The sequence below is a fragment of the Coturnix japonica genome, chromosome 2 (genome assembly GCF_001577835.2).
Source record: "Coturnix japonica isolate 7356 chromosome 2, Coturnix japonica 2.1, whole genome shotgun sequence".
Taxonomy (NCBI): Eukaryota; Metazoa; Chordata; class Aves; order Galliformes; family Phasianidae; genus Coturnix; species Coturnix japonica.
Window position 1 is genome coordinate 119,533,880 of NC_029517.1, and position 25,109 is coordinate 119,558,988.

At 43.0% G+C, this 25,109-nt stretch overlaps 1 protein-coding gene across 3 annotated transcripts in view; it reads right to left on the minus strand.

The window, feature by feature from the left end:
• Positions 1-23,011, minus strand: part of SYBU (syntabulin) — a 42,223-nt gene extending 19,212 nt beyond the window's left edge. The window contains exons 1-3 of one of the 3 annotated variants that reach the window (XM_015856114.2): positions 22,875-23,011; positions 22,141-22,333; positions 10,389-10,586 (exon numbers count right to left, since the gene is read on the minus strand). In XM_015856114.2, the coding sequence (XP_015711600.1) occupies positions 10,389-10,586; positions 22,141-22,333; positions 22,875-22,901 (418 nt within the window). In that variant the 5' untranslated portion in view covers positions 22,902-23,011. Of the gene's footprint in view, positions 1-10,388; positions 10,587-22,140; positions 22,343-22,874 lie in introns of all 3 variants that reach the window. The other 2 variants (XM_015856113.2, XM_015856112.2) reach the window with 2 other exon arrangements.
• Between the last annotated feature and the right edge of the window lie 2,098 nt (positions 23,012-25,109).

The window sequence follows — 25,109 nt, forward strand, 5'->3', positions numbered from 1 at the left end:
TTTAGTGCTAATTCCATTCTGGATTAGCATAAGAGTAAAAAAACCTGACTGACTAAAGGTTACAGCTACAGCCACCTTCCAAGAATTTCTTATGCTAAGAACGCAGACTCTGTTTCCAGACACAGAAGTTTGTCTTAAGACCTGTAGTTCTATCAAAAGGCATCTGGGGTTAAAAGATGGATTGACCGGCATAGATCTTCATATATATTCAGCAGCCCAGATCTTCCACGGACAGACAGCAACTTCAAGAACCAGCCTGCAGGGTATGCTGGAGTAAGAATCTCCCTTCGAAGGTGGATGCCCCAGTTTACCTAAATCTAAAGTAATACTGGGATAATTAATAGGCCAGAGAGAGAGAGAGAGAGGAATTATGGCTTGCCTGCTGGGAACTCACTTTCAAATTCCCAGTAAAATAGTTACTAAATTATCCAAAGTAGAACAGTCTTCCTGGGAAAAGCCTGTACAGCCCCTCACCTTTCCTTGAAGTCTGGTGTGACAGCCCCCTTCTTTTATGTTCTCAAGTCCATTCTTCAAGAGGCACAAACTGACCTAAAGTTTCTTCTCCCTTCACTCAATCAAGTACAGAGTTCTCCAGTCTTTTTTTTTCCTTTTCTTGTAAAGGATGTAACTTGGCAGCATAGTCTGGCTGGAGGCCTGTAGTTAGTGGTGTTCCCCAGAGACTGGTACAAGGTCCAGTCTTGTTTAACATCTTCATCAGTGTCCTGGATGAAGGAACAAGTGCACCCTCAGCAAGTTTGCTGATGATACAGATCTGGGAGAGCTGACACACCAGTACAGATTGGGGGCAGACCTGCTGAAGAGAAGCTCTGCAGAGAAGGACCCGGGTGTCCTGGTGGACAACAGGTTGGCCATCAGAGTGCCTGTGTGGCCAAGAAGGCCAATGGTATCCTGGATTAAAAACAGCACAGCCAGCAGGCCAAGGGAGGTGATCTTCCTCCTCTCTTCTGTCCTAGTGAGGCCACTTTTGGAGTTGTGTCCACTTCTGAACTCCTCAGTTCAAAAAAGATATGGGAACTTCTAGATAAAGTCTAGCCTGATTAGCCTAGAGAATAACTAGGGGGGGATCTCGGCAATATTTAAAGGGCGGGTATCAAGTGCATGGGGCCAGGATCTTTTAAGTCATGCCCAGAGCCAGGACAAGGGGCAATGGGCACAAAAGAAACACAGGAAGTTCCTTATGTACATGAGGAAAAAAGTTCTTTACTTTGAAGGTGACAGAGCACTGGAACTGGCTTCCCAGAAGGCTGTAGATTGTCCTTCTCTGGAGATACTCAAAACCTGCCTGCACACTTTCCTGTGTGACTTGTTGTAAGGAACTTGCTTTAGCAGGAGGGTTGGACTAGATGGATCTCCAGAGATCCAAACCCAGCAATTCTGTGAACTAATTGTAAAAGATTTGTGCCCAGTACCCTTAATTGCTGGTTGCCTGTAACATCAGCCCAGAGCTGGCCTTTACTTGCCATTTCTTTTTCTGATGGGATACTTCTTTCTTAGATACTCCATTTTCACCATCAAATCTAGGTTTTTGGTAGAACCTGAGTATCTTCTGAACACTGAGAGATACACATCTTGAGAGTCCGTAACACAACTACTCACCACTCCTAAGTAATATCTAAATGATGCTTTTAGAAGAGGAAGACCATAAAAGTTGTAATGCAGAACTAAAAAAATCATCTTCTAGGTCACTTAAATTGGAACGTGTAGACTGAGGTTGAAAAATATGAAATATTTTAAAGTCAAAACACTCCATGTAGCTACTACTTTGCTTATTCTCATTTGAAAGAAATACTATTTGAACAGGTTTATCATCCCAACATAATTACATTTGTTTAAATCAAAACTATGAATCTAATCTACATATAGTTGTAAACTAAAAACAACAGTGATATGGTAACAGTTATCCTTTTTGCTCAGAAGAATGTACTCTGATTATATTCTGGTATTATCTATCAGATGTTTTAGGACACTTTTTTCCCTTCAGTGTAATTCAGTTAGCCTGTGCCCTAAAAATGCTTCATTTCTGCTGATAAATGAAATTTGCAGAGCAAAATGAGATACAGAATCTTCCTGAATAATGCTAGAGACCTGAGACAGTGGTCATCAGAAATAGAACAGAGAGTGCCTAAGCTTTGAAGGGATGAACAGAAGAGCGGATGCATCTAATTGGACTTAGCGACCTACACTGAGTAGCCATTAGCTTCCAAGTGTGATCTTGGTCACTAACATTCTTCTGCAGCTAAATGCCTATGACTGACTCTCCCTACTGTTAAAATTAAAAAAAAAGAAAAAAAAAAAAAGAAAAAGAGAGAGAGAGAGGAGAATTAAGAAAGACTGTACTCAGCTCCAATAAGAGCTAATGGCAGAGCTGTCAGAGATCTATCTCATTTAGAACAGAGGGGACGTGGGTGGGATTAATTCGACGAAAATACCTCTAACATAGTCACCTTTGTCTGAGCCAACCTAGGTCCCATTTTTAGTCAATGAAGAGTTACTACAATCAGTGAGTTTAAAGCACTATTTATCTTATCCTAAATTAAGTACTTGTATTTGGTCACAAAGACTGCACACTAGATTCACTGTTTCTTTGGATTTTATCTTCTTTATGACTAAAGAGGATCTCAGTCAACTTGGGCATGCAAAGATGATTACAAGCTACATTATAGATATAGAACTGAAGTCAGATAAATTACAGTCCATCATTCTAACTGATGTGGTTCAAGATCATGTATTCATCTCCCTCCCATCCAAAACAACTTCTGTAACCACTGGAACGGAGAGCAAATGACAGATTCAGCTCTCAAGGCTGTTCCATTTCCTATATTCAACTGGCCTAGGCACTGGATCAGAGATTCAGTCCCCATCTACAGACCAGAGTTTCTAAAAGTAACCAAAGGAGATGCACGAATTGAAATCTCCACTCTCCTGCATCACAAATGTTCAGAGATTTATACAAGAGAGCTCCAACAGATCTGCCATCCCCACGGGATCTGTTGGTTCAACTGAAAGACCATTCCAAAAATGGAGTAGTGATAGTTCTGAAACAGGCAGGGATGGGTGACTGAGGCCCCACTGCACCCACAGCTACCACACACATAATGTTGGCAGGTGGACACCTCTCTTTGTTTAGCTCTAGGGTACAAGGCATCAGGGTAGTGCAGGCTTGAACCAAAACATGGCATTTGGCTTTTGAAGACAGAGATGTGTATTTTAATCTTCCTGTGAAGTCTGCTTAGGTCCTGTTGTATCCATGGAGACAGAGTCTTCAATAACTCCCTGTGCTAGCAGGTCAAGTAAGCAAATCTACACAGCTCCATAGCAACAGACGTGAAATTAAAGTGGATCCCATCAGTAAAATATGCAGAAGGGCTCTGTGCATACAGAACCATTATCTGGAAATGTTTTTGTTTTAAAAATCAGCAGTAGCTACCTTGTGTAGGCCCAACTTGAGATGCTAAGAGACTAAAGAAAAGCAGAAGTAAATGAGAAAAAGGACTACAGCCAAAATCTACCACAACTGTTTCTGTTAGTTAGATTCTATGCTACAAAAGATTTTAAAAACTTTATTGTCCCAAATAACATTACAAAATAAACACAGAAAAAATGAGAAGGGTGATGTTAAAATTCTATAGCAAACAAATGTTGTGCATCATTAGATCTGAATGTGAGGATGGTTACATCGTCTACTCTGAGACATGCACAAAAGCAATCAAAGCACACACACACTTCTGAGAAAGATGACATACGCTTCCTCCGTTCCATTGCCAAGGTGATGTTTTACAAAGTAGATGAAAAGCCCTCCAGAAGCACAAGTAATTGACCACTGTGTATTGGTTCTTTGCCAAATATTGAGCTGCTTAAAAATCTAATGCTCAAGTTAAAGTCATCCTCATCAGGTTTAACTTACTCAGGGAAGCTGAGATGTTGCTCTTCTTCTTGCTTCTGCACACTCTAGAGAATGTATGTTTTATGCTTATAAATAAGCACAGCCACATCAAGTGAATGTTTGTTATTAAGTCAAATGCTTTATGAAGAAAGAAAAGAAGCTAGTATGTGGGCAACTTACGGTCATAGGCAAGATGCTCCATCAATTTATCATCAGAAAGAGAGAGTAATTATAGTGAGGCCACTCTCAACACAGAAGTGAAAGCACAACTCAGAACAATGAATCTCTTTGCATGACACAGGATCTATTCCAGTTAGCACGTTCTGTAAATCTGTCTTTGTATTCTGTACCTTTGATCCTGAACAACAGGGACAACAGTTCTATTATTTTCCCACTGCTCGCAGAAGTTCAGTACTGAGAATGAATACATATATATTAGATTATATATTTATTTATATGTGCATATATAAAAGAAGATGTTGTTGGATAAAGGCATCAGTAAAACATGCTTTTCTATAAATCTTTTTTATTCTTCCCAAGATTAAACACAGTAAAAGTCCTATCATTAAACCCTTCTTCAATCAGAAGGGTGGAGTTCTTCAGGACGAAGCTTATTTCCAGAACTGCCTCTAAGAAAAACCTCTCAGAGAACCCATGTACCAACTGATCTGTTTTAGAGATGAAGCACATAGAGTGCACTGGATTATTTCTGTTATTCCTATCTTATTACACTGAAGTGAGCAAGAGAGCAGACAAAAGATCTGTAAAATCATACAGCCAGATCTCAGCAATATAAGCTAAATCAGACCTTTTCTGTTTTGCTTTTAAAACAACAGAAGTGACTCTGCTTTTAGAATACAGATATGGAAGTCAAATACCAATGTGGATAAACATCTGTTAATTTTACTATACCAGATTAACTTCTCACTAGCCTGTGCTTGCACAGAATAACCTCAAGAGTAAGTTCCTGGACATTCAGTGTGCTGGGAATCTAATGCTCACACAGCAAACACCACAAAAACATCAGCAGGAAGAGCATGATGCTTTAACAGCTAGACGTGCATTTCCTGTTTCATCTGTTTAACTTATTTAAATCTAACTGTAATGTTTCCAAATGCTATGAGTCCTATTATCCCTAGTCTCCTTTATGTTAACTGTGATCAGCTCTAACGTCAAAAAAAGAAGCATCTGCACCTACTCAGCACTCATGACCAACTTATGGCCATACAGCCAGCCTGCCCTTCTAAAAATCCTAATAGTTCTAACACCCTCTAATGTTAATCCATTCAGACTGAGACATCCTGCCCAAAGGCTCATTTCTTTGTGACTTGACAAATCTACTGGGAAGAAGGAGGAAAGATCATAATGGAAATACATGCTGAATACAATGCTACTTCTAATAGCTCAAAGTTAAATAACATTTTGAATTGAACAGTGATTGGTAGAATTACTTTATGTATTCTTTTTGTGTCTATGAACTCATTGAAAGTAAAATGGCAGTACACAGAAATTAAATATAGGGCAGGAAAAGAACAAGCTGTGCCTTGCAACTACTTAGCAACAGATCTGTGTGATAAACTGTTTAAAGGGGAAAAAAAAACAACCCTATGAACAATGCAGACTCACAGAGACCTCTGGAGATCCAGCTCTCAAGACCTACCCGCCCCACTCATGTTTAGCTGGAACAGGCTGCCCAGGACTGTGTCCTGCTGAGTTCTGAACATCATCATAGCCACCACACAGTATCTTGGGGCAACCTGTACCGCACCTTATCAGTGTCACAGGAAAAAAGTGTTCCCTTGTGTTCAGATGGAATTCCACGTTTTAATTTGTGTTCAATGTCTACTGTCTAACGAAGGTAGGTGTTCTGAGTGGTAGAAGCCTCTGAGACTCTCCCATTAATTTAAAGAGAACATAGTTTCAATACCTGCATTCTAACCCAAGGCGCTACCATCTTAGCCAGAGCTAGCAATAGATGGTCAAATGTTTTACCAACAGTAAAGAGAGAACAGCTCTTGGTAACTTACTGCTACCTGGAGTGGTTATTACTGAAACGAGCTGTGAATGATGAACAGACGCCTTTACAAGACTTGGGAGCTGACTCTAACTGCTCTCACCCAGGATCCCTTTCATGCAGTTAGGTATACATCACAGAATCATAGAATGGCTTGGGTTGGAAGGGACCTATAAAGGTTCATATGGGACAAAGATGGGAAAATTTTAATGTTTTATAAACCTTAATAATTTAAACTTCAGTAACTCAATGGGCTCTCAAAGACAACTCCAACCGTAGCTCATTCAGCAAGCTGGACCAAGGCTGTCCATGGTATCATGGCATGAGAGGTAAGAAGGCAATGATCAGAACTTTTGCCAAAAATGCTGAGCACATTCTTAAGTTATGATGCTTATGGACATTGAAATGCAAGTACAGCTTTGTGTTATTTTAAACATAAAAGACTTGAAAAAGTTACTGGCACAGCTCTTGCTGTGCTTGAACCCTTGCACTAAGCACTCTTACAGAAGGCAAAAAAATGAGATGAGAAAGACTGTCAAAGCAAAATAGTTCCACTATTCTTAACAAGATCTAGACATGAAGCGTGGGAATTCAGGATGGATCCTCCAAAGGAAAAGCAGCACAAGAAAACAAATACTTAGAAATGTTTATGCTCCTGTTTATTTAGTTACAGAAGCTGTATGATTCAGCACAATATCCTGATGTAGAATTAGGACTAGTGTTAATTAAGCTTATGGAGTCCTACTGCAGAGACATTTCCTGTAGTGCATTTTCTGTTGCTTTTATTATTGCAAAAAATGAATCACACCCCCAAGATGGAATAATTGTCCAACTCAATCCTGGAGAGGATTATATGCATCTTCCCTAATGTAGCTTGTCTTTACATTCTTTTCTGGGAAACAGACTGAGATTTTAAGCTAAATTCACCTCTAATGCTGCTGTGGTTTACATTTAATGCAGAGTAAAAACATTATCAACTATTATCAACAAACGCGTAACATTCTTATGCTTATAAATCTTTCAGAGGTTATCAAGATGTAGTGATAATGCATTCCAAGGTTAAGTATGGTTCATTATGCAAACAACATAAATTATGAAGGACATCCAAATCTTGTTTGATAATACTTCAAGAAAAGAGTATGACTTAGATTCATACAACAGTGTCTTAGGCTGTTAAAGAAATCTATGTCGTATTTCATAATTTGTAGTGTAGAAAAGAGAGATTAAGTGATACTGCTAGCATAAAATAAAAGCACTGGAGCTTGGGAACTGCCCAAAAAAGTCCCAAGGGTTCATTCACAGTGTGATCCCACTCTTACATTTCCTGAATTATCTAAATATTTGTGTGAGTGTTACTTCTGAAATTCAGCATGTTCCAAGGAGACAACCCTGGAAAACAATAAATTTTCTGCAAAATGATATGCATTTTGAAGGTGTGCACTGAAGTACTCACACAAAAAATGTAGCACAGGATATAATCCATAAAAGTTATAGGTGGACTGGATTTTTTAATCTTTATCTTACATCTGGTTCTTGCTATGTAGTCATTACTGCTATGTAGTCATTATCACAAGGCATTCCAGATAAATAACTGTGTAGAGATTATCTTCATAATTCAGAAAGGACACATGGTAGAGATAAAGACATTATGCACAACTCTGTTTGCACTGAAATCTGAGGGATCCAGCTGTATATAGAACTAGGTTATGTATGACAAGAATATCTCTCCTCCCACATCCATTTCCTTTCTACTATTCCCCTGTTACTCCCTGAAAGTTTTGCTACAAGACAATGCCTTCTCTTTGTACGAAGGCTATACCTTCCCAAGTCACCAGAAATTCAAGCACAAAAATGTCCCAGGGAATGGACTGGATCCACCTGAAACCAAGAGACAGCAATGGGAACCACTTCTGGCCTGAAGAGTTTTGATGGATCCTGGGAGCACCAGTCCACAGCTCTTGAGATCAGTCTCCAGACTTACAGGTTATTCAGCACAGAGGTACTGATGCCTGCTCTACATATACACCACACTAAGAGAAAGCTACAAAGATAACAAGTTAAAGCTACAAATGACTGGATGAGGATGTCAGTCTGCCTGTCTTCCCCAAAAATAACATTAAAAGCAGCCTCAAAAGCAGTACACTAATAAAACAAGATGATTTTGAATCCTTTCTATTGACTATTTCTTCACCTTAAGTGCATTAAAACTCTTCACAGATTGCTTTTGTTTTGCCCTTTTAGCCTTTCAATTGACATTCGCACAAACTTACTGATGTTTCCACTCTTTGAAACATTTAACTGAAACTGCTCAGATAGCTCAAAAAAATTGTGAGAGAGGAGATACAGGTAAATATGAGTATGTGTGCAGAGAAGAGCAATAAAGCTGGAGAAAACAGTAGAAAACAAGACTTACAAGGAGTGGCTGAGGGAACTGTGGTAGGGACTGTAAAACAGAAGGCTGAGGGAAGAGGCCTCCTTGCCCTCTACAAGTGCCTTAAAGAAGACTGTAGCAAGGAGAGTGCTGGTCTCTTTTCTCAGGGGACAAGTAATAGGAGGCAAGGAAATGTTCCCAAGCTGTTCCAGGGTGGGTTTAGACTGGACATTAGGATGAATTTATTTATGGAAAGAGTGGTCAAGCATTGAAACAGGCTACCCAGGGTAGCGATGTACTCCCCATCCCAGGTGGTATTTAACTGACATGTGAAGTGCCACTAAGGGATACAGTTTTGTGATAGGGCTTAGTAGGTCACACTGATGTTAGACTTCATGATCTTGGCCTTCTCCAACCTTCATGACTCTTTGTTTCTACGATAAGCCTAATATTGGAAAGAAACTGTCTGAAAAGTAAATACTGTTAAATACCTAGACTAAATCAGTTGAAAGATCTGAAATCATAGAATCCCATAATCATTAATGTTGGAATGACCTCTAAGATCATCAAGATCAACCAACAACCCATGCCTGTGACCACTCTAGTTCATATCATTCAATATCACACCTATCCTTTTCTTGAAAATCTCCAGGAATGTTGACTCCACCAACTCCCAGGGCAGCCTGTTCCTATACCTCACCACTCACTAGAGAGACTTTTTCCTAACATCCAACCTGAACCTCTCCTGATGCAACTTAAGACCATTATCTCTTGTCCTGTTGCGAGTCATCTGAGAGAAGAGGCCAATCCCCACTTCACCACAACTTCCCCTCTGGGAGTTACAGAGAGTGATAAGGTCTCCCCTAAGCCTCCCCTGCTCCATACTAAACAATCCCTGTTACTTCAGCCACTCTTCCCAAGACTTGTGTTCCTGCCCTCTCATCAGCATTGTTGCCCTTCTCTGCACATGCTCCAGGGCGTCAATGTATTTCTTGTAGTGAGGAGCCCAAAACTGATCAAAGCACTTGAGGTGCAGCCCCGTGAGTGCCAAGTATAGAGGGATGATTTAAAGAACTTTGCAAGGATAGCGACAAGTCAGACTTAATCAACCCTTTCAAAGACCAAGACAGTGAAGCGTTTTTGCAATGATTCCCTGCCATTTCTGATCTCAGAAATACAGTCCAGGAAAATCTGAGATGACTCTTCATGAAAATGTCTAAATTGCTTCTAGAGGTAAAATAACTCTGGAAACAATACAGCCATGAGGTATCTGAGCTCATAAACCATGTCAGTTCTGCAGCTGGCTCTGCACAGAGACAAAACACCCTGTCTCCAAGATTAATTAAATAACAGTGAAAATATCCTGGCCATTTGTAATCAAGAGCTAAAGGCAGAAATATTCTGACAATCTGCAATCAAGAGCTGTCTGTATGTGATTCATAAATACATCCTATATCCACTCATTAAAATTACAGCAGCCCGTGACACACCAGGATATTTAGTCTTGGATGTGTGACAAGCAGGTGCTGATTTAATTGGTGGTCTAAGGTGGCCCATTAGCTTGAGGCAATGGGAGGCAAGCTCCTCATTCATACAATGCACCATGGAGTTACATCTGCATAACTCCCACATGCACTCTACCCATTATCCTGTCTTGATTTGACATGCTGTATCCCGAGAGCTATCGCAGCCTGATAGCATAAACTTTAGGCAGGGTCTAACCATCAATCTAACAACATTAGAGGACTATAATCTGTTGTTTTGATATTAAGATTAATTTATCTTTAGCCAGTGAACTATGTGTGCAATTACCATGAAACAGGATAAAATATACTTCAGTTGTTATTCAACATTACCATCCAGCCTCATAAAAGAAAGTGAAGACATCAATTAAATACATTTCCATGAAAAAGCTAATACTTGTAGTGTTTTCAAACCTTGCAGGTGGTTCCATAGAAAGAACCCAATTATCTTTTTTATTTACTATCAACATTAGCTGTATCACAGGCAGCACAATACAAAGCATCTGGACACCTGTAGAGGTAATTGTCAATTAGAGAGTGCAATTACTTAAATGAAAGGAACTATGTTATACCCACCAGGCTTTACAAGGCTTGTCTTTGTCTCCTTCTTATATCGAGACAGCTGAGAGTTTCCTTCACTCATTGTTCCTGCATTGAATTTCTTCCTGGAGAAGTCTCCATCGCTACCAGTGCAAAAACTAATTGGACTGTGTCCAGCATCTGAAGGAGTCTTAACTGGAGATACTGACTGGCTACTAGGACAGCCAGTGTCATCTGAAAAGGGAAAATGTCAAAATTACCAACTAATTACAGGAAATTAGCAGAATTATATATATATATACATATAGGCTACAACTATTACAACCTTACAGGATACATCTAAATTTGGCTCTGAGACCTGGCAAATACCTATTATTTTCTTTCATTTGTGATTAAATTTCCAGTGACTTATGCTGGACTAAAATGGTGAGTGCCTGTTCCATATGTCTAACAAAGACAAAATCAGGGGCTACATAACAACAATTCATACCTAAGACAAGCTCTTTCGAATTAGCAGTGCTAGAGGATGCTATGGTATTAAGAGACGAGACACGAGAATGGTTCGTGTCACTGTGTCTATAGTAGATGGAAAGTGAGCAGAGGACACATATGTCCCATGTCCACTTCTCAACAAGAGAACTATTGACTGATAGAACTATCTAAACATAATCTACATATACAAAGTCAACATTTTTATTTATCTGCAATTAGTAAAGGTTTCTAAAGATCGTTTTTTCTTTTAAAGTGACTGTGATCACAGAGCTGTTTCATTTGTAACAAGCGGGTGTGTGTTACCTCTTTCTGAAAAAGGGTGCATTATATGGACTGCTTTTGTTAAAGGAGAATTCTGAAGGAACGCTCGTACTACAAACAACCGTAATCACTGCTTGGAATAGAGCAGCATTTCTGATCTCTGGGAATATAAACACTCCAGCTCTTAACAATTACATGCAAAACAGAAAGTTAGAGTTGAGACAAAACCCACGTCCCACTCCCCCTCACCTCCTTCATCTAAATCCTTCTTGAATAATCATTTCTCTTGTAAAAGTCATGGTGGTTTTACAGAAAGGTAACAAAACCAAACACACTACCTCGACCCTGGGAACACTTCAACATTATCTCCAGGAGAAACGCAATTGTTTGTTCTTTCCCAGGACAAAATGAAAGCTGCCATCTTATGCAACTGCACTCTGTTCCCAGTGCATTACCTTTACCACATATGAAACTCAAGTACCTGCAGATGAGCCAAGTAATTTGCATGACCATGCTGTACCTACCACTTCCAGCCTGTTTGTAACAGAGGCCTAGCCCGATCCTGCAATGAGCTTTGCATGGGCAGACTGTTCAGTCAGTACACAACTGTATGTTTATGAGAAGGACACCCTAAACTGGCTAATCTTCCCACAGCTCCCTCCCCAGCAGAGAAGCCTTTGCTATTGTTAACTATTGTTCCCTCAGTACAGTGTGATACTTGCATCCTTCCATGTATGAAAGCTTTCCCTATGTCTGGTTACTCTTCCATCCTTTTCCTTGTACCATTTCCATTCACATCAATATCACAATATAATACAACACAGAGAGGAGAGGAGGCAGCTTTTTGCCAGAGCAGTGCACATTTCCTTTCCTCAAGGATTCAGTCTCTTCTGCAGGCTGAATGAATGCAACTGACAGCAGAGTGAATCAGCATGGCTGAGAGCTCTGGAATTGTATATAAGCAGTCTTCTCTTTAGAAGCACACCAACATTTAAAATCAAATATGAAGAAGTGCACATTCACGCATACAACCTTTGCACTTTCTTTATGTTTCTTTAGGCAGCATCATTTTCAAAACTCTACATTAAAAAAAAAAAAAAAAAAAAAGGACTGAAGAAGACAACTGAAAAATAAACTAGTTACTTCATATCTCCACCAACAAAATCACTGTAAATCCTGTCAAGGATCTGCAGACCTTACCAAAGTGTTCTACATGGGAGACTCCATTGAGCTATGGGGATTCAATCTGGAAAACCTCAAGAACCAATGGAACCTCGTAATGATGAAATGCCTAAGCTGCAGCATTAAAAATCAGGATCAAGATCTCTGTGCACACCACTCATGACCTGTAGACCCACTGATAACCAGTTGAGCATTTCCACTCCAGCTGAAGTAAATGAATGATTTTATTGAACTTCCATTCTTCTGATAGTTTATTTTTACCTCACGTATAACTTCTATCCTTCTAAAAGGCAGCAGCCAGGAGAACAAACAAAATCATAAATTTTCCAAAATTTTCAACACTGTAACACACTTCTGTGTAAGCTTTTTGTGTTGCCTTTTAAGGAATCAAAGTGTTTGCTATCACAAAAAGAACAGCTGCAAGTAAGACATGGAAGCTCATCATCGTGGCCAAGTGAGGAGGGATACAGCTCCCCACCAACCTGCACCTCAATGCAAGGAGAATCCTGGGAAACACCAAGGTGCCATCCACATGCCCAGCATAAGGCAGATTCCCTGCGCTTACCTTCATTTCTTCTTGCTAGAAAAGCATGGATACAAAGGAGATGGGGTAGAACTGAGATCTTCCCTGTATCTGTCCAGAACTCTGCTAGCAGCTCCGACAGAGGAGGTGAAAAATACCAGGTTGTTCAGCATTAGACTTTTAGACCAAGGCAAGGAATCTGTTTCCAAAGCTGGCTATGAGGAAATAGGAGTGAGCGAGCCAGAATGAAATTTTCCTTCTGCTGAAGACATGGTGAGAATGCAGTTTTCGGCAAGGTCTAAGGAGCATCTTATAATTGGTATTTTTTACCCAAAGAGGATTTCAGGTACAACTTCTCAGGAACACACCTGACTTATCTTTGCAGGCATGAGTATCAGGACAGCAGAGAGAGCTGGCAAAAGCTGCTGTGAAAGTCTACTGATCTTGCCTGTGTTATCTACACGTCAAACAGAGGGAAAACACTTCAGAAACACATGATTTTCATTGCTTTCCTTGCTATATCCATGGTGTCTTTTTTCAGAGTGGTCTCCTAAGAGCATTCTGGAAGCTCTGCCCTTTGAACATCAGCTGGATTTCATCACCAAAATGCTATCTCTAACACAGTTCAGATACACTGGCCAAGTTCCAAAGCCAAACATGGGATGGTGTCTTCTCAAACGTTCTCAGAAACTGCTCGGTGTACTCTGATGTTTGCATGCACTGACTAACTTTCAAATACAAAAGTCAAAAGTGTTAAGGCAATAACACTCTTAACAACTGACAAAAAAATCGCTCTCACAGACTTAAAGACCACATGTGATATTCTTCTCTGATCCTCTGAGTTCAGAGGCTTTGCAGTTTCCACTGCAATTTGGTTTAGAGCCTTCTTTAGAAAAATATTGTTGTTTCGTCAAGTCTTCAAGAAATAATACTAATCCAACCCCCTTATTTAGTCCATCTAGATAATTAATTATGCTCTTCCTGTAGAAGCACTCACATATTTCTACTTTCACTCCTAGCTGTCAGATTTAGTTTTGTGTTTTACAAGCCTACTCTGCCTGTCCCCTACCTGACCTCTTTTCTACTGTCACATTTTCATCTTCTCTCAAGGTTCCTCTGATCAGTATTCAAATGTTGCGCTGTTTTTCTCCAAACAAATGTGGACTCCATAACTAAACACGGGATTCTAATCAACTTTAACCCACTCTGCACACTGAGACTGCATCCTGACTTCTACGTGGCAGTTCCCTTTCTGTACATCTGTAAGGATGATGCACCATTAGCTGATTATTGGCAATGAACCATCACGGCCATCTCACAATTTTTCAGGATAATCTCTCATTCTCTGCTGGTCTGCCCCACAGTTTTAAACCCTTAAGAGTTGCTTTGGTGCTCTTCTCATTGCTGGTCTTTAATGTGCGAGTCTTTAACAATTAATAAAAGTTGCTGGCAGACACTAAAGAATGTATCACCTAAGATCCATTTGCTAATGCTCCTTCTATAGTAAACAGAGAGGAATAGGCTCCTCTAGAGGCTGTCAGCTGTATTTAGACTTCTCCAGAGAACACAAGCCATATCACTGCCTGGAGAACCTGCCTTTTCCATTGACTGCATCAACCACCATGATGACTTGGGCAGCTACACCAATGGGTGTAAGGGTTCGCTCCTCCATTAGGAAACATTACTAACAGGAAACTGACAATATCATTCTGAAAAAAAACTGGATAATAATGAGAACCAAAGGAAAGGGTCCAAGTGTAACAGCATAAATGAAAGTGTACGTAAAAAGACATAGGTGGAGCATACTCACACCAGCTCCCACACTTCAGCATAAGTCAGGGAGCACAGCTTAAGGTAAGAGTGTTCTCCTCAGCTCCTGTCCGTGCTGTAGCATTTCGTTCTTACCACAGCCATTCCAACAGGCTACTTCACACACTCCGTATGATTAGACATTTTCCACTAACAATTTGTTACCTGCAAACCAGCACAACTTTACAAAATTACAGACTGTGGACAAAAATACTGAATTACTATGCTAAAAGAAGAACCCTAAAAATGCTACTAGTTTTAGTCCATCTGATCAATGCCAAATTCATTCTAGATTTTCAAGATCTACTAGGGTTGTGTTTAATTTCTACTCTGCTCTAAAGGACAGTAGAAGAGCAACCAAAACTACAGCCCTGTCCAAAAAAGAGGAGAGGTTTATCCGACAAGGCCTACTTATATGAAATCCTGCTAAGCAAATTAATTCCACATTTAATCCCCATGTCTCCGCAGACAGAACTTGAATTAACTCTGCTCCATTTTGGCTGCAGTGAGGCAGGCTAGCAGCTCACCACTCCCTTAGGGCATGCAGGAAGGTTACACAGACTCTTGTCCTTGAAATGTCTCAAGGCTAGGGCAGACAAAGCCATGGCTGATGTGATGTAATGTTGGCAATGGTCCTTCCTCAAAAAAGAGGCTGGACAAACTACATATTCAGTTTACTTCTCCTTGATTTTGTATATATTCCACAGCTGGGGACCATCTTTTTTTTTCTCCCCCAATCCATCTTCCAAGCTATTTTTATGTTATAGCTGCAAAAACTAATCCAGTAGGTAATATCAAAGACTACACATCTCCCATTCCTTTTCCCTGCTCCTACCACAAGCATGCAGGCACCCTCAAACTTGTTCTTTACTAGCTTGCACTTGTCATGCCAAGAGCCTGACCGGGCACTGCTTACAATTCAGCACGCAAACTGCTCACTGCATTCAGCAAGAGGTGCCCTCTGCTCACTGACAGCATGGTGAAAGTGACAGGCTCACTCTCTGCAGAAGAGGGGAGAGGGCAGTCAAAGAAGATGGATTTATCCCTTCCTAAAGGTTAGGAATCGTTCACCATGCAGTATTTCCCATAAACATGTCTCTCCAGATATCAGCTAATGACATCTGAATGACAATAGCTGTTACTCTAAAGCAACAAATTTTAATTGACTTTGGCAGCGAATGATGCCTTTGCTAGTCTTCATTATTTTTGAACACTTCATTAATAAGTAGGACTGATGTGAGTTCTGAGAAACCATCTGAAAAAGGGCTATATAATTGCAGTTTACTAGCTTTGTAATTAAATTTATAGCACGGCTAATGGCACTGCTATTAGAGAACAAAAACATAAAGGTCTACTAGCAAAATATCAATAAAAAGAGTGCTGTTACTAGGAGAACGCTGTGATCGGGAATAGCACACCCCGAGTTTTGATATCATGCCACAGAAAACATTTGGACAATGTGTTTAATGTAGTAAAGGACTGAAAATCTACCTGAAAAATAATTCAGTAGTTTTTAAGGAACTTTTGCAGAACTCTCTGACCTATTCTGAGGCCAACTGTTGGCCTCAGACTGCTGCTGTTTGACTACATCAACTGCAGCTAACACAGTGCATTTCATACCCACATCATCTGACATATACATGCATACAGACGGTTTTCAGAGTGTGTTTAATTCCATTGTGCAGCAAGGGAAGAAGTGATAAACATTCTACCCAGTTTTGAAAGTACCATTTTCGTAAAGAAAACATATAAAACAGACCACAAATAAAATTCTACATGTTCATCAACTGGTATAAATGTTGTATTACTTGTTTCCCATACTGCTCTATCTCCATGGTTGACAGCACACAGCTGTGAGCCTTGCAGCTTGAACATCACCTCCTAAGGTCGCACTATTTACCTTCTAATGCTGCTTGGAAACCACACAGAGTCTATCAGTTATTGTAGTATGTGCATTTCTTTCCTTTTTTTCCCCTCAATTGTTCTATCTCAGACTGGCATTTAGTATCACCATAGAACCCACTGACTGCATTTACTGATATACACATCAAAACACTGATCCAAGATGCAAAGGGCAGATACCAACCTTTTAAATGTACAGTTATAATGTGAGAATTTCCTTTCAAGTAAAATGAATCCATTATTTATTTTATTTCAAAAGTAATCAAGAACTTATGATTAGATGATAGATGTTTCATTTCCTCTGCAAGCTGTGATGTTCTTCAGTAGGCACAATGCTTTTCACCTCAACACAAAATTGCAGGAAGGCTACTTTAAAGCAAGAGGATTAGATTACATATTGGCTGTGAAAACAAAACATACCATACAGCCTAGATTTTAGCCATCACAGTCATCACAGGACACAGCAGACTGTAACAAATGCTACTAGAAAGGGACCAGCACTAAGTGTTCTCAGGACAGAGTCCAAAATGTCCCAGAGACAATGGAAATGCTTCTGCTGACTTCACTAGGATCTGGGTCAGGTTGTAAAGCGCTGACAGATACACAAAAAGGTAACAACCAACATCCAAAAGGTCAAATATTTTGGCTTCCAGATGTTGTTGTGTGGTACAGACACAAAAGAATAGTTAAGCAGTAAGAGGCAGTAAAGACTAAAGTTGAAAGGGATGCAGGGAAAGGCCAAACAAGGAGGAAAAGGCAGGTTGTGCTTCTTAGTACCTAGGCAGTTTTCTCACTCCCATGTTTGGAACGCATCTCAGCTGCACAGGAACAGAAATGGTGGATAACAGCATGAAGCAATAATAAATTATTGCATGCACGCTGGCCCAGAAGGAAATTCTCCAGGGAAACAGCACTGAGAAAAGGAAGCATGTCACCAGCATCGCCTTTATGCAGAGGCCATGAGTGTGCTTTTAGAAGTAGATTTTGTTTCAGTGTTTTTGGAAAATGAGTATCAGAGTGATTGCTAAACAGCCTTACAGAATGCTGCAATCACACCCTCTGGGGAACAGCTCTTCTTCAGAAGTCTGAAAAAATGGCAAAAGAGCTGTGCAAAAGTGCAGCTTCCAGCAGGAGGGCTGGAAAGAGGGGTGAGCTTTTAGAATCAGCCATTTGAACACTTTTAAGCGTATAATTCAGTAACTGTGAGGGAAAGAAAAAGAGCCAAGAAGGAACTATTGAAACAGAACATTTCTTCTTAAAACAACAAACAAGAAGAACGGAACAGCTCACTGTTTCCACAATAATATCTGCATATCTAAACTTACATACACAAGGAGTAATTGTCTACATACATATACACCAATAATAGGGTAATAATTTTAGTAGTTCATATTAATAACCTTGTTGACTTGCTAAAACACCACAAATTCGTTTTCATCTTTTTTTTGTCCTACTCAGAAATACAAATTTAAGTACACACACTTCAGTGTTGGAGACTCCAAAACTGGCTGGTTTATGATAAAACCCGCTCCAATGCTGTAGCAGAGGTATGATTCATGATGGTGACAGCAGGTGCAGCATTTTGCCCAGTAACACAGGTTAACAGACCTCTACAAACTCCCCTCTCCTCCAACCTGTAGCTAGGGGTAGTACATACACACTGTATTAATAAGGCTGTTGGGAGCCCACACCGTTTTTTTGGCATATGCACAATGAATTCAGCCTCTTCATTCCTTGGCAGCTTGTCCAATTGGCACACAGTCTGGAAGCTCAAGTGGACCATGCATGGCAGCCACTGAGCAGGCAACCATGGGACAGAACTTCCTGCAGCTGCTATGTTACACCCCAGAAACTACAGTGCAGCCACATCACCAGATCACATTTATTGCATTACAGACTCGGGGAATCACTGGAACAGGCTGCCCAGGGAGGTGGTGAAGTCTCCTTCTCTGGAGATATTCAAGACCCTCCTGGACGCCTACCTGTGTGACATGGTGTAGGGAACCTGCTTTGGCAGGGGGATTGGACTTGATGATCTCTAGAGGTCCCTTCCAACCCCTACCATTCTGTGATTCTGTGAATGTGTTTTTAAAAGATCTTTATACCAGAAAAAGAAAAAAATAATCAATTTTTAAACATTCTGGGGGAGTGAACCAGAATCACTCACATACAGAGATACTGCTGTATTTCAATGGCCTGCAGTACTGCAAACTCTAGTTAAAAAGGGGATCTGTACACAAGACTATGAAAAGTGGAACATTTTGCTACTGGAATAAAACAGCTTGTCTGGTCCATAAAGTCTGCTGCTGAACTGATGGTTAAATGCACAAGTGCTTCTTGCAAAGCTGCTCTACCTGCAGAAACTTGGCCAGCTGGCTTCTGGATGAAGGCTGAGAAGAAGGCTGTCTATAAAAAGGCAGCATTACAGAACTCTCCCTCACAGTAAGAAATTCAAAATCTATGCTATTCATAGACAGAAAATGGTGGAAAAAGAAGAGAAAAAAGAAAAGCAACGTCCTAATGAACTTTCTTTTAAAGCTAAGCAGACTATTATTGAGCTGGGCAATTCCAGGCTGCCTTCAATCCAACAACCAATTAGCAGGTATTAAAAGGATGTGTACACACAATAAAAGCATAACACCCCACCCCCAGTATCCTATTTCTTGTAAGGCAAACACTGCAACTGCAATGGCCAGAGGGAGTCTCCTTCCTCCTGGGTGCAGTCCCTCAACCAGAGACCCATGAATGAATAGTATGTTTGTGGTGCAACACCCTGACTGACAAGGAGGGGGTGCACAGCAGGTTCAATACCAGGAAATACTCAGGAGGGACACACTCCTGAGATGGGGAAAGCTTAGCAGCAGGCCAGCCAGACGATGCTGCTAGGAGAGTGCTTTTTCATCACTTGACACACGAGTTCTGTGGCTGACATCCAAGCCGAAGGCGAGCAGAGGTTGAGGGTAGAGCGGTGCTGTCATATCAGATGACAAACAGCACCCCAGATATGCCAAGATGTTAAGGAAGGAGTGTATGTGGTGAACACTGACACAAAGACTGAGCTTCCCTCACCACATTCAGAGCATCCACTTCAGTTTCATACAAATGAGGTATACTAAAAATACATTATATCAGGAATACTGAGGGAAAAATGACTGACAGTCCCACTGTGGCTCATGCAGTCTTACAAAGCGAAATGGACACAAAGCCAACTGCAGAAACTTGACCAACACAAACAGCTGAGCCTCTGATGCAGCCCTACAGGACAAGGAGAAGCTGGTCATGCAGATTTAAAGCTTACCTGAGCCAGAACTAACAACTTTTCCATAAGAAACTATGTGGATGAAAATGAAGCATCCTTTGCCAGTCTCAGCAGTACTTTTTGCTGTTGCCACCATAGTCACATCATGACAGTTCCCAAAGGAACTTATCTTCCTGTCCTTCGCCTTCCTAAAGCATCTTTAACGGTATACAAAAGACACTGCTGCTCTGAGTTAGAGAAAGAAATCCAAACCTTCACTTATGCATTGGGACCAATATAAGCACGCAAGGAAATGGACAATGCCAGAAAGGAATCAGACCCTCCAGGGGATTCTCTCTAGGGAATCAGACAGGAAATACATATTTACTCGGGCTGAGGAAAAAAAGTCTGATCTTCTGGTGGTAAAAGGAAATCTACCCATTCTAATCAGTTGGTGTCAATAATAAGGAAAGAAAGGTAGATACCAACATAGGAGGTTCAAAAGGAAAGGAACTCTACAATCCCTATTGCTTATCAAGAAACTTTAGAGCTTAATGATAACTAAATAACTTACAAAGAAGACATTTATCCAAATGCTCATGAGCTTTACATACTGCCATCACACTATCATTCATCACACCATCCATCTGCCCTCCTTTTATGCTTCAAGTGCATCGCCACTAATGTTAAATTCACCTTCTGCATGTCATCCCCCAGTGAAGATGGAGGGGCTGGCTGGAGGCCCTGCTGCTGCTGGGGATGTTCAGCCTACATTGGGTGTGTAGCAATACAGGACTCTCAGTGAAAGGCAGCAAAGGGGCTTCAGAGAATGAGGAAATCGAGTAAGCCAAGCTAAACCAAGGCAGCATTCAGAACAGGAAAGATGAATAGAAGAAATAAAAGTATTTCCAGTTGAGCTCAAGAGGAAGTTTAAGACAGCAGCATAACACTACTCGGTGCCTCTGAGAACACTGCCTGACTCCTACAGCAAGAACAGAGCTGCTATGGGGAGTCATGGAACAGTTGATACAACGTGGTGGGACAGCTTTGGCAGCACCACGTTGAGTAGACGTGAAGAACGGGATGCAAAACCAAAAGAAAAAAGAAAACAAGAAAAAAAAACACAACCATTTATGAGAGATCGTAACAAAATTAATGCATCTGTAGAAAGCTTCAGATAATTTTACTTCTTGGTTGCTTACGAGGGAGCAGGCAAACCCCAACAGGTAAGATGGAGGGATGCAATGGTGTGGGAAGAATGCTTCAGCGCTCCTCGAGCCAAGCAGTTGTTTGTTTAATGACCTGCATTGTTTCGCAAACAATAACCAACAGATCACTGCCCAGCATGGATTGCAAAAGCTATTCAGGCTGAGAGGGAAATACTGGAATCGGGCAAAGATATTGTGTTCCTCATAGAGGGAAATTCACTGTTTGTGTACGCCGCTAAAGTACCGATTCTTGAGAGAAACAGCAAATAAATGGAGAAAATGATAAATGTGACTATTTCTGATTGGGCTCAGTAACTCATATCCTTAATGTAAAAAGAAAAGGAAAGTTGAGGAACTTGCTCCGAAATGGAGTATTACAAAACACTCATTGCAAGTCAGAGTTTTAGTGTGATAGACAATGTTTCCAAAATAGCGGCTATTAAATACAAACTTTGAGTCACTGAATTATCTTTAAAACCACCACATGCATATGGTGCCAAGGGCTCCATGATCTGACCCTCACAGCCACTGCCCATGTGCATAATTTCCTACGGGTTGAAGCATTCCGCTGAGCTGGGGGATTACTCACAGCTACTGAACATCCCAGTGACTCACTGCTGATGGGGACTTAGTGCTGAACTCCACAAATGTCAAACGTTCAACACTACGCAGCCCCTGACACACACTGGGTCTGGAAAGCAGACCCAGCAGTCTGTGTTCTGCAGTGATTCCCTCTGCTCCATGACCCAATGCCCAGCTCAGGGCAGGCTGGGCGCTGCCTGGGGACAGAGTGAGCCCTCCAACACCCAAAGGTAACTTCCATGGTACGGGAACACTCCATGTGCACGCTGTGCTCCAACTCATGCATGGAGATCTATGTCACAAAGGCAAATCTGACCCACACCTTCGGCAGCTACCGCCCCACCTTGCAGGCTCTGGCTCATGGGCTTTCCACGGTTCCTCATGCTAACGCTGTGGGCTTAGAGGAAAATCTTTCTCTTTAAGGAACTATTCCATAGCAATCAAACTAACAGCTTCTCAGCAGCGGAGAGCTAAGCCCCCGGAACTCGAAATGGAAACATCTGGTGTCACTTATGGACACGTAGAATAGCAGATCTGACTGCAGTGGGAACCGGGGACTGCGCTGCTGTAGGGCCGGGGCCCGGCAGGTACCTGAGCAGAAGCTGTTGCTGCTGATGGTCCTGGCGGAGCCCCCGGAGGAGCTCGGCGGGTTGAACTCCCGGCTCTCCTCCTCTGAAAAGGGCGACTCGGAGGCGGGCGACACCTTGCGCTGCTGCGGCGGCTGCGGCCGGAGGACGAGGCGCGGGATGCGGCTGCGGGACACCTCCTTCTCCGGGTGCGCCTTCTGCTCCTCCTCGGGAAGGAAGGAAGGAAGGAAGCCCCCCCAGCCGTCAGCCGCCCGCTCCCGCCCGCCGCCCCTCGGACGCGCCCTCCGCCGCCCGCGGAGGCGGGCAGGAGGCGGCCTCCGCCCCCCGGAGGGGCGCGGGCTCAGCCCGGCTCGGCCCCGCCGCGCAGCGGGAGAACGGAGAGGAGGCGCTTGCGGCGCGGGGCGCCACGAAGCGGCGGCGGCTCTTGCGGGCTCAGCCCGAGTCCCCGCCCGCCCCCTGCGGTACTACGGCACCCGCCTCACCCCGGGGCCGCCGCCCCGCAGCCCCGCTCCATCCCCAGTCCGCAGCCTCGATCCAACCCCAGTCCCAGTCCCGCAGCCTCTATCCAACCCCAGTCCGCAGCCTCGCTCCAATCCCAGTCCCGCAGCCCCGCTCTCCCGTCAGCCCGAATTTCCCCGAGCCCGCAGCTCCCAGCCCCGCAGCCCTCCTCTCTCCCGCAGCCCATCCGCTCTCCTGCCGCCCGTACCCCGCCGCATCCCTCTCCCGCCCGGCTCTCACCTTGCCGCTTTCCCGCAGGGGCCCCATGGTGCTCAGTCACGGCGCAGCCCGGCTCGGGCACCTGGCATGGGCGACAGGGACGCGCTCAGCGGCTGCTGCTGCGGCGACCGCTGCGCTGCGGGTGGCGGAGCCCGGCCCGGCCCCGCCGCTCCCCGCCCCGACACGTGGTGCCGCCGCCCGCCCCGGGGCGCTGAGCGCGGGGATCCGCTGCGGCTCCGGGCCGGGTCTGGCGCTGCGCTGAGCTGCAGGTGCACGACGGGGCCGCCCCGAGCAGCCGCCGCCCGCTGAAGCCTGCGGGGATTGTAGCGCGTTGAACGCGAGCAGCCCCGGCGCTGACTTTATTTGCAGTTTTATGGATTTCACGCTGAGGCGCTGGAGCTGAGACGTAACGGAGGCAGATGTTGTAAGGACGGGCGTGATGAATGCTCGGCTGTATAAATAGCGCAGCGTGGCAGAGGTTTTGTGCCGCTTGTTATTCAGTGACAGCTTTTTAACGGAACGTGTAGCTATGCAAAAACCGACTTTACCCTCAGACAGTACGTTGCATAGTATATTTAATGACTGTATTGACAGGCTGAGGGAGTTGGGTTTGTTCAGCCTAGAGAAGAGAAGGTTGCGGGGTGACCTCATTGCAGCCTTTCAATACCTGAAGGGAACTTACTCCCAGGAGGGGAGTAAACTCTTCAAAAGGTGGTACCTCCACACTCCTTGGAGGTGTTCAAGACCAGGTTGGACGGGGCCCTGGGCAACCTGATCTAGTAAATGTGTATGTTTGGTGGCCCTGCCAGGCAGGGGGGTTGGAACTACATGATCCTTGAGGTCCCTTCCAACCTGGGTCATTCTGTGATTCTGTGTCTCACCTTTCATTGGGACAAGTTGGGGCTGACCCTACACCAGCCAACATGTTTGTGCTGACCCCATCTGCCTGCTGCCCAGAAAGCGGCATCAGTGGCCAAAAGCCACGGGTGTGTTAGCAGGACTGCTGGTGAAGAGAGCCCTTGTCCACAAAAATAGAGGTTAACTCAGCACAGAGTTCCTGTGGGGCTCCACCCTTACAGTGCCTGGTGACCTGCAGGAGCTCTGCTCTCAGAAGAGGTATCTTAGGGCAGGGATGTCCTTCACTCCTTCACAGAGATGTCTGCTGTGTGTAAAGGACCCCACTCTCTTGTGAGCTTGTGATTGCTGTTTGAGCGTGAATGTTAAATGCTGCCCCAAAAAGAATTAGGAGCAAAAGTGTGTTTTCTGTGCAGCACTGAGCACATACTGTTGGCAGTAGGAAAAGTGATGTGTGTTCGTCTTGTCCTCAAAGAGGAAGGTGTGATGGTTGTCACACCAACTGTTGGACATACAGAGTTAGAACTGCTAATCAATTAACATGGTGCTAGGATTAGATTAGCACTTACAGAGAGCTTGATGCTGTGCTCTGCCAAAAAATGATACCGTCCTCCCTGGGCAGTGTCAGGGCATCTGTAATTCACAGTGAGGTGCTTCTATTTTCAGAAGTGCTTAAATCCCTGCAGTAATATTGTGTGCTTATAAAATGTCTTCTAAGCAGTGGGATATACCTTCCTGAGGCACAGAACAGGAGCTGTATTCCGGACCTTCCCCTAATATTCCAGGAGTGTTTCCATGGAGAATAGAAAACTGCAAATCACATCTTTTAATCCCCTACATTTGCTGTTCTGTTCAGTAGAAAGCAGGGCACCTGGGCACGTGGCTCCTGCTGCCGCACGTGGCACGTGGAGGAGTGCTGCTGGGCCTGCGGTGGGAGCTGAGAGACTGTGCAGCATTGCCATAGTAACTCCTCTACAGCTGACGGTGATGGTTCGATTGCTGAAGCCTGCTTTATTTTCATCTATTTGGAGCTCAGATTTTTTTCCTCACTGAGAGGGATGTGAGAAGTGAAGTCCCTGAGCAGCCTCAGAAGGCAAAATGGGATATGACTCCCTTTGATCTCCTCTCCTTTTTGCATAGAGATTTCAGGCCCTCTCATTAATCATAGAACGGTCATTAGCGTTCAAACACATTTATTTTTCCTTAACAATCTGTGTACGTATAATAAATACAGAGGAACTTGTTCACTGTTCAGCTTATTAAAATACTATTTCCGTGCAGTAGTTAATTATCAGGACTGGGAGGAACACATACTAGAAAAGACTGTAGGGCATCACTCTCAGTCTCCTCTTTGATGTACTTCCAGTCCTGCAATCTTACCTGAGCTGATTCGCTCAGATA